The sequence below is a fragment of the Pocillopora verrucosa genome, chromosome 13 (genome assembly GCF_036669915.1).
Source record: "Pocillopora verrucosa isolate sample1 chromosome 13, ASM3666991v2, whole genome shotgun sequence".
Taxonomy (NCBI): domain Eukaryota; kingdom Metazoa; phylum Cnidaria; class Anthozoa; order Scleractinia; family Pocilloporidae; genus Pocillopora; species Pocillopora verrucosa.
Window position 1 is genome coordinate 410,507 of NC_089324.1, and position 9,383 is coordinate 419,889.

The following is a 9,383-nucleotide window of genomic DNA, read 5'->3' on the forward strand; positions in this document are numbered from 1 at the left end:
TTCACGGGTTCAATTTTTGTATTCTTTGTGTTGGCGTGGTCGACATCTCCTAGTTTCCTACAATGAATCTGTTTGACACTTTGACAGGCGGCGACAAAAGAAACCCAGACTGAATGACTGAAAATTGTTACGAATCTAAACAGAGGTACAGATGTCACAAAGTCAACAGTGGAAGGTCAACAGACGCATAGGTTACCAAAGATTTGATCAACGCAAATAATGAACAGAGGAAAGCTTTGATCACGTCCCTTTTCCCCTCTAATTTTGTCCTGTTTTTTCTTTTTAATTAGCGGTGTCGTATAAAAACAGGTTTATTCGTATTAACCGAGGGGATTTGTTCTCACCTGAAAGTGTTGACAGCTTTCAGCACTTGACCCGCTTTAAGACGTCACAGGGATTGCTCAATAACAGGCTTGATACAGTGTTATAAATTTATTTTGAACACGGCATGGACTGTAACAAAGCTAATTACAGCAGATACTTTCAAACTGTAACCTCCATGGATAAGAACAGTACCTCGGCCCCTGGACTCGGGTCACAAGCTCGTCTTCTTGAAGGTTTTGGTTTATCAATCGTTCTCTTGGTCTCGCTGGTGTTAAATCTCTCCGTTTGTGCGATTATCTGGCGAACAAAATCACTACGTGAGAAGGCGACTAATACATTTGTGGCAAACCTGTGCATCGCTAATTTGTTACTGACTGCCTGTGTGATTCCGTTTAGCTTGGTGACCATCGTTGAAGATGAACATGCATTTTATTCAAAACTTTTTTGCCAGGTAGGACTGTCAATATTATTGGAATCAATTTGAATTTTAACATGTTTCAATGTAATAGTTTTCACGAGGCATTGCAGTTCTGTTGCGAAACGCTTTTAATATTTAACATGGTTACCACACGAGAGATCAGTAATCAGTTAACTTAAGTTTTTTTCTTAGTGCAAATCGCTGCAAAATATATTTTTTAACTATTTGAATGCAATGTTGCCGCAAATGCTTTTATAACTCGAATATTGAATGAACTAATTTTGTGTGTGGCAACCAAGTTTTTTCTCCTCGTCCTTACGGTGTTAGTAGTAAGTGATGGGCGAGCCATTGTAAACTGGAAATTTAGCGTACCTTAGCCGACCAATTGTTGCTGAACAGGTAAAACTGTATTTTACAGTTTTCACCACACACAAACAAACAAAGATAAACAAACAAACAAAAACCGCAACTATGGTAAGACTTCGAAAAAAGTGACAGTGCGTAACACAAAGGACCATGTCTACTAGAAGCTCGTATTTGGGACCATCTTAGCTGGCAACAATACAACCTGCGTCTCTCTGCACTCTCTATCTTCTTGACTGTTTCCCAACTGAAATTCTACATCAATTATGATCGAACAAGATTCCTTCTTTCCAAAATCAATTTTAGTTATTGTTAGTATGTTTTTTAGGGATGATGCTTGACTTGAAAATTGTACTGAATCTGCTTATATTTACGCAGCACACGAAAAGTAAAACTTCCTCAACACTTTGCTACCTAACATCAGTATGCATATTCTCCATTCATTTCCTAAGGTGCTGACAAGGAGAATTTGTTTAACAATCGAGAGTTTCTTTAGTTGGTGATACACTTCCTTTATTCTCATGACCCTTTCACTTGATTCAAGGGTGACTCTGTAAGGAGAAATTTTAAGCCAATCATTCTTGGGTGTCAGAGGGTTAAGGCAACGGTGTACACAGAAATACTGTATTTGATCAATAAAATAAATTTTCTTTGTATCTATAATTTATCTTGTAACAGATGCTTCCTCTATTTTCAGGCAAATGGTTTCATAAGTGTTGTGTCGAGTGTTGCGATTGTCATGACTCTTTGTTGTATAAGTCTTGATCGATACATTGCAGTTACCAGGCCAACACGTTACAAGATCATCGTCACGGTCAAACGTGCTTGGTATACTTTGCTAGTGGTCTGGGGACAAGGACTCTTGTACGCCACGTTTCCCATATTTGGTTGGTCCAGGTACGAGTATCATCCGGGGACTTTACACTGTTCACCAGTATGGACATCAGAGTGTTCCCTGTACATCTATCTGGCAGTTGTGGGATTTGGAATTCCAATGACTGTCATGGTGTTCACGTACATTCGTATTTTCTTCGTCATACGTAGACACGCGCGCAAGGTTTCCACTGTCAAGCGAACGCGACCAAAGGTTCAAAACAATAATTGCAAACTGATTTCTGTGAAACAAAGAGGGAGTGTACAGCCACACTCGACTCAAAATTCATCGAATGAGGACAAGTCCTCGAGTACGGCCGACAAGCTAAACTCTTCAGCTGCAAATGAGCAAATGTTATGTAGCTCTACGGCAAACCTTTCAGAGTTAGACAGCTGTGCCAAGCAATTTGAACTGAATGCGAAAACTGGCGTGGTCAGTGGTTTATATTTGCAAGAAGGCGAAAAAGTACTCTTCGCAACTGAACTGCCGTCTGTTAACACTTGTGACCATGGAGCGCAGTCAAACAGCAGCAACGAGCCTTCAGATGTCCAGCGGAGCAAACGTGGTTTAATTCACGTTACAAACACGCTCAGAAAATTCTGGCCGCGAAAACGCAGGCGCAACCAACGACCGTTATCCAGAGAATTCAAAGTAGCAAAGACTGGTGTGCTGCTGTTGTTTATTTTCATTGTCTTGTGGTTACCTTACATGGTCGTGCATATCTGTTCCTCCGGAGTAAAAGCTCCACCAACTGTGTTTCGATTGACAATGTGGCTTGTGTTCATGAACGGGGTTTTGAATCCTATAGCTTATGCGTTGGGCAATTCTACGGTGAAAATGAAGTTTCAACAGATGTTCGCCACGGTTTTTTCTCTGTGCTGCAAGTGTAGGAGGACTGTAGAACAGCGAGCGACTCCTCGCATGTCAGAAAGAGTCTGAATATTTTTCTCCACGTTCAAACATATTTGCTTGGACAAACGTTTATCGGCATCGAAGGTATAGTCACAAAGACACGTCTTGAAGAGGGGCGATGAACATCTCTCCACCGCCAATATTTCCTCTCACGCTTTCTCTACCCTCCTGTCCCAGCTTATCTTTCCCCTTCTTATCGCTTTCCACCCCCCCCCCCCCTCCCCAGCTACAATCTGTTCAGGAATTCTGAACAATTTAATTTTATTCGACTGAACTGAAGGAGTCTTTTAAATGTCTGAGAAACGCCTTTATTGCCAACATGATTGATGGGAGACCCAAATACTTAGCTGAGCTAACGTAATACACGAATTACTTTCAAATGACTTAACTACAGTTGCCAGGCAATTGGAAAAAGATATGACCTATATTAACTGTGTTTGTTAGGGTGCAGTATTCTATAGCTTAGCCACAAAAAACTACTGTACTCCTGCTGTGACTTAAATGAAAATGATATAATTTAACAAATATGTAGGATACATCTAGCCAATATTGTAGACAAAATAGTCTGTGACAACTTGGAGGACTCGTGTACAATCGAAAACAAAAATGCAAAGCATTTGAACATAATCACGGAGCGCAAGTATTTTCTTCGAGAGCTTCGTCGAGCACTGTCCAAAATATTCACCTCGAACTTGACTGAAATCTTAATGTTAGTCAAATCCCATTTCTCTCAAATCCCCTAACAACATTTGTAGTTTCAAATTCCACTTACGTTGTATCCTTCAGAGAGGAGGAAAAAAAATATAATGTACACATTAAGATAGTCAGAGTGATATGTTAAAAAAAAGATCCGTCGCGATTGAAACACGTAAAGCCAGCGGCTTCGTTTGTTGATTGTTCCGTTTTGACCTCGCCTCCTCTTTGTAATTTACAAAACATTGTTATCTTTGTATCATCCTAATAGAAAATTTTTAAATTTAACTGTGACTCAAAATTTAGTTATCAGTTGATTTACATATGAACACGCAGTTATCTATCTCTGAAAATACTATTTTTGTCTCGGTGCCCCAAGCGTGATTTCTATATCAGTGACGCAAGCCACATAACCTAATGCCTTTGGACATGTTTGCAGTAAAGTATAGCTACAACAGTTCTGAAGAGTAATTTTATTGTTGTCAAAATGCGCATAAATTATCCACACTAACTCTGAAAACACTATTTTATTTTCTAATTCAACCGATGTTTTGATCTAAAGGGTCGACAAAATAAGCTACATTTCACCGTCCACTCTGAAAAACAAGCCGACCTGCTATTCCGAATGCTTATAGCTCAATTTTCGGCATGGAGGCATAATGTTGGTGCTTAATTTTTATCACAGTCCGGTTTATTTAAAATCTTTTAGACATCTCTACCAGAACTCTACTTGTCCTACTTCCCATCGGCAAAGCAAGGAAGTCGAAGTTGTGCCTTATCGATATCTGTCTAGCCGTTTATTTTTCTACAATGTAAGTGGGAATTTAGAAATATTTGACCGACAAGTGTTTTTAAAATGAATAGATGCAAAAAAAATCGGGGCGCATTAATGTACAGTTTTCACAAATGCAGTTATTTTTCATTTTTAAGATGAGGGAGGATCAAAAACTGGCCTATATAAAACACGATTTCGCCGTAAACTTCCTCCTCGGCAAAGACACTTGCCGGCACAATACACTAAAGTGGTCACGTGACCTCTAATCCGCTTTTATTGCCGGTGAACCAGTGGCTTACTTTTGTATCAGTAATACTAACAGTACCAAGCTTTTACATTGGAAAAAAGTATAAACTCATTTCTCTATTTTAAAGTGTTTTTTTCACCTTCTCTGATTGTAAGGGAAAGACTATTATTGACTTAAACGCATCGCACAAATTCATTACCATTTCAAAATGTTACCGCTTTTGTTTTCTTTTCTAAAATATAAACAATTGGCACTTTTACCAGTCTGAAAAAACAGGCCAAAAATAGGCCTCTAATAACTATGTTTGAATTACATTAAGTTTCATGTCATTGGCTGAGCAAGGCTGTTTTTCTCCTTTGCTGCAAAATGAGTATGTAAACTTTTCACGACGGTGTTATTAGCATCCTTTGGCAGCGGCTAATTAGACACTGAAATATTCAGATTAGAGATAGCGATTTCCTGAAGATTGTACACATTTGGCATAATGATTGTTTCGTAATGACAAGTTGCTATTATCGGTAGCCAATCTTGAGCGTTCTTTTGAAAATTGTTACAACAAGACCATTGATCGGTGAATGATTCCTCCCGGAAACCTTCGAGTCATAAAACGATTTCTCTCGTTTAGTTACAGGAAATATCCTTTCAAGTGCTTGTTCAACAAAAACCGTCAATATTCAACAGTATTCTACGCCAAAACGAGCATTAGACATTTACAGTTGATTTTGGCCGACGAACTTTGTTTGCCGCACTCGCCGCCAAATGGCGGAGCTTACTGAGAAAGATGACCCCGTTACTTCGTCTATTTTACACTTCGTTCAAGAAGTCTTTCTCGTATTTGTCATAGCCGCAGCCATCGTACTTAACTTTTCTGTAGTTTATGTTATTTGCAGAAACAAACATCTCAGGAAGATCACCACTAATATATTCATTTTAAACCTGGTTGTGTCTAACGCGTTAATGGCAATATTTGTGATGCCACTGAGCTTGGTAACGTTTAAAAGATTGGGTTGGACCATTGATTCATCGCTTTGTAAGGTGAGAGGAATTTTTTTTAAAATTTTAATCAGCTTTTCACAGTTTCTTCGCTAACAAAATATTGAATAATGGAATTCCCAGTCGGAAAAAGGAGCACGTTTTTCATTATTTCAGTAGTTTACTAGTACTGGGAAAACTTTGTTAATGTACCAGTCATGCCAAGCCAGCTGTAAGGCGTTCTTTTCTACCATTGTCAGTTCTGCTTGCGATGAGACCTACACGGGAAAAATCGCCTTCAGCAGTATGTTTGAAAACTGAATTGTAAACATCCTTTTGTTAGGGACTTGTATGATAACGAAAAGAATTCTTCTGCTTTGTTTAACTCTCTCATTTGCTTTGGTCTGTAGTTGTTATTTTGCACCCAAAAAGGAAATAGGTGACCGTGGGTAGTGAAAAATTAAAGTTTGCAAATTAAAGCAGAGATGGTCTACCCGACTATAGAAATAGAGAAGTGCTAAAACTTTTTACACTTAAGAAATTAAACAGAAATTTGTCATAAATATTCAATCGCTTCACTGCCTGAAAATTATTTCACCAACATGCAAATTAAAAGAGATTTTTTTTTTCATTTTTCTAACTGAGATTAGCCGTACAGATTTTGACGTCAAAGAAAAAAAAAAGAAGTAATCCAAAAGGATGTCTGCGGATTAGATACTAGTCATTTTAGTCAGTGCAAATAGGGAACTCGTTTATATTGTCATCCTATGTTCGTGACGAAAGTTTATCTCTGGATGAACAAACAAAATAGCGAAAAAATTCATTTTCAAGAAACGGAAATTTGAGCACCTAATGGTTTGTAGAATTTACCTTATTCAAAAGCGGCGCTCACGAATTCCATGTTTTCGATTGTTAATTTGAGATAAAACACTTCATGACATATCAGGCGAAAGGAAATGGCTTAATCTTATTACTGATAACTTAAAATCGTTTTTGAAAATCCCGTAGGAGGCAGGTATTGCTTGATATCGAATCCTACGCATCGCTAGAGGTAAATATTCATATCGGGAGCAAAGAGGAAGTAAGAGAATCTCATCATCACATTTCCTTAACGAAAACGAGATTATACGGCTTTTGTTTTAACCAAAGAGACGGATTCGAAGACCCTGATTGTTTCATGGCAACATAAAACTGTGTAAATTCCAATTCTATAGAGAATAAAATGAAGGGCCATTATGTGCCACTTTCTGAGTCTGTTCACCAAGGAGCTCCAGCGCGTAAGCTCTAGGAAATCCAACAAGCTGAAGAAATTTGTTTATCACACTTTGGCTATGCGTTAGTCGATACGCAAAGTGTATTTTGCGCGAGCAACTACTTGCATTATGTAAAAATTCGAATGAAGTGAAGAGCGTCGAAAAAAATAAAATAAAATAAAATAAAAAACTGCACTGTTAGGCGCAGCTTGGTCTAAATACCGTTTTAATCATTTGCCTGTTAATTACAGATGAATGGAATTTCCAGTACTATGTTGTGCTTTGCATCCATCTCAACTCTATGCTGCATCAGTGCTGATCGATACTTAGCAGTGGTCAGACCAATGCGCTACAAGCATGTGCTAACCCCGAGGAGAGCGTTCTGCATGCTCATGCTGGTTTGGTTAGGGTCTCTGTCTCTCGCTTGTTTGCCACTGATCACTAACTACGAGTTTCACCCAGGAACGAACCACTGCTCTCCTGCATGGCATCGTAGCTGTGAATTATACGGATTCATGACTGTTTTAGCTCTCGGAATACCTTTAGTAACTCTTCTTTCCACTTATGGTATGATATACTCGTCTGTGCGTAAGCATGCAAAAAGAGTTTCTCATTGGAGGGTTTCAACCAGTGGCGCAAGCGGGCAGCGGGACAGCACGTGTGTACGAGAAGCTGAAATCACGGGACATGAAATAGACTCGTTTCTCTCTAATTCAGCGCTTGATGAAGAACATACAGAACGTAATTTAAGTAGATTCAAAAAGTATGTAGATCAGAACAATTCGGAAAAGTTCATTGCACCTTTACGAGCTTTTGGATGCAAAGGAGAATCTTCTAAGTCAGAGATTCCAGACAGACATCAAGACAAAAAGTTTCGATCGTATTCCGCAGGATGCGAGCACGCTAGAACGGACGAGAATATTCCTCCTTTCTCCTTACGAATGAAGTTAGCTGAGGAAGCGGATAATGAGCCTGCGAGACCGCGATCGTGCTCTGTCAGCGTGAAATTTTCTGTCAGTGAGCTCGTACCAGGAACAGTTTCACCTTTTTTTTGCCCGCATGACCTGGAAGGAGAACAATTCCACAGATCGCTGAGGATGAGTAGTTATTGTATGCTGAAGGAAAAAAGCTTTACTTTTCCAGAGCCAAAGTCGTGTAGCTCTTTAGAATTGCGCCAGACCATTGATTCAATCAAGGAAGGAATGCCTTCTCATTCAATTAGTTTTACGGTAACCAGCGCTTCCACTCCTGCTGTAAGCCCTGACTTAAACATTCCAGTCCCGTTTACTTTGAACAGAGTTATTTTGCCAAATCAGAGGTCTTCAGGAAACTACAATGAAACGTCACAGTTTTCAGATGAGTCGAAACAAGCGTGGAATTCAAAAACCAGTCCTAACCATCTTCAGTTACCGCCCACCCCCATGCCTATTTTTGTTAAACCTGTCAATCCGGATGAACCCGTCCGTGGTAGGAAAGCAAGTTTACCAGAGCTGATCTCTCGGCCGAAATCTCGTTCGCGATCTCTCAGTTTTGGAACGTTGCATGACGCATCTGACAAGAACCCCACATTACTTAAAGCACCTACCACGCAGAAAATTAGTTCTCCCTTATTACGACTTCGTGCCATTTCAAAATTTAAAAGCAAACTTCGTGTTAGCGTCGTACCACGCGAGTACAAGGTGGCTAAAATCGGGTTCATTCTCGTGATGGTTTTTTTCTTATCTTGGGGTCCGTACATGATGGTGCATAACTGTCAGCCTTCCTCCAAGACCCCTCTGTGGGTGTACCGAATAGCCATGTGGTTGGTGTACTTGTCGTGTGTATTGAATCCTATTGTGTACGCATTATCAAGTAAACATATCAGAACAGCTTTTAGCAACCACATGAAGTGCTGTAAAAGGCTAAACGCTCGTATATCGATGCGTCGTGCGCGACCAAGAGCGGCAACAATAGCCTGAAAACAGTTTTACGTTTTCACATTAAATTGATGAAGACACTAATAGCTTTTCACATTCACTAACACCTACGCCCTTGAACAGGGGTAAGTGATTTTAGTAATGAGCGAGAGTGACACATGGATGAGACCAGGCAAAAGACGCGAAAATTGGCGTGTTCGCGTTGCATATTACTCACTGTTTTCATTCATGGACTTAATGTGACAAGAAAGTCTGCTTCAAACGCTACTTTGGAATGTTTATTACAACGCTGACAGAGAAGTCGGTAGAGAGTTTATTCAGAGTATTCTCTGTAATCTTTTTGTGGTGATCTTGAAATTGTGCAATTTAAGGTCTTTATAGATATAGGCTGCTTTGAGTGATCATATTCACCACGATGAAATAAAAAGCCACCATGAACAAGATAGGATAAGCAAAAATGTAAGGATACGAATACCCCAAAATTCTGCAGTTGGAAGATTTCTCTGTTTGTTGCCTGGTAAAATCTTTCACGTAAATAAGGGATGACAACCTATAAAATTAGAGGTTTTAACGATTTTAAACCAAATTTATTCGAAAGTAGCCAGCTTTGTTCATAAAGAACAAGCAGTTACTTCA

General features: G+C 39.4%; 2 protein-coding genes across 2 annotated transcripts; both read left to right on the forward strand.

Annotated features, from left to right (window-relative positions):
* The first annotated feature begins 235 nt into the window (after positions 1-235).
* Positions 236-3,794, forward strand: LOC131789527 (5-hydroxytryptamine receptor 4-like). Its single transcript, XM_059106676.2, has 2 exons — positions 236-775; positions 1,803-3,794. The coding sequence occupies exons 1-2, from the start codon at positions 449-451 to the stop codon at positions 2,916-2,918; spliced, it is 1,443 nt and encodes a 480-aa protein (XP_058962659.1). The 5' UTR covers positions 236-448; the 3' UTR covers positions 2,919-3,794.
* Positions 3,795-5,146: 1,352 nt separating this feature from the next.
* Positions 5,147-9,339, forward strand: LOC131789530 (uncharacterized). Its single transcript, XM_059106678.2, has 2 exons — positions 5,147-5,641; positions 7,083-9,339. Exons 1-2 carry the CDS (start codon positions 5,366-5,368, stop codon positions 8,787-8,789), a joined length of 1,983 nt encoding a protein of 660 aa, XP_058962661.1. The 5' UTR covers positions 5,147-5,365; the 3' UTR covers positions 8,790-9,339.
* The last annotated feature ends 44 nt before the right edge of the window (positions 9,340-9,383 follow it).

What these genes read in the sequence shown, in the direction of transcription:
- LOC131789530 (XM_059106678.2), top strand. Translation starts at nt 5,366, where the DNA reads ATGGCGGAGCTTACTGAGAAAGATGACCCCGTTACTTCGTCTATTTTA. An exon ending in TTGATTCATCGCTTTGTAAG is followed by an intron (nt 5,642 to 7,082) that starts GTGAGAGGAATT and finishes TGTTAATTACAG; the next exon opens with ATGAATGGAATTTCCAGTAC.
- LOC131789527 (XM_059106676.2), top strand. Translation starts at nt 449, where the DNA reads ATGGACTGTAACAAAGCTAATTACAGCAGATACTTTCAAACTGTAACC. An exon ending in ATTCAAAACTTTTTTGCCAG is followed by an intron (nt 776 to 1,802) that starts GTAGGACTGTCA and finishes CTCTATTTTCAG; the next exon opens with GCAAATGGTTTCATAAGTGT.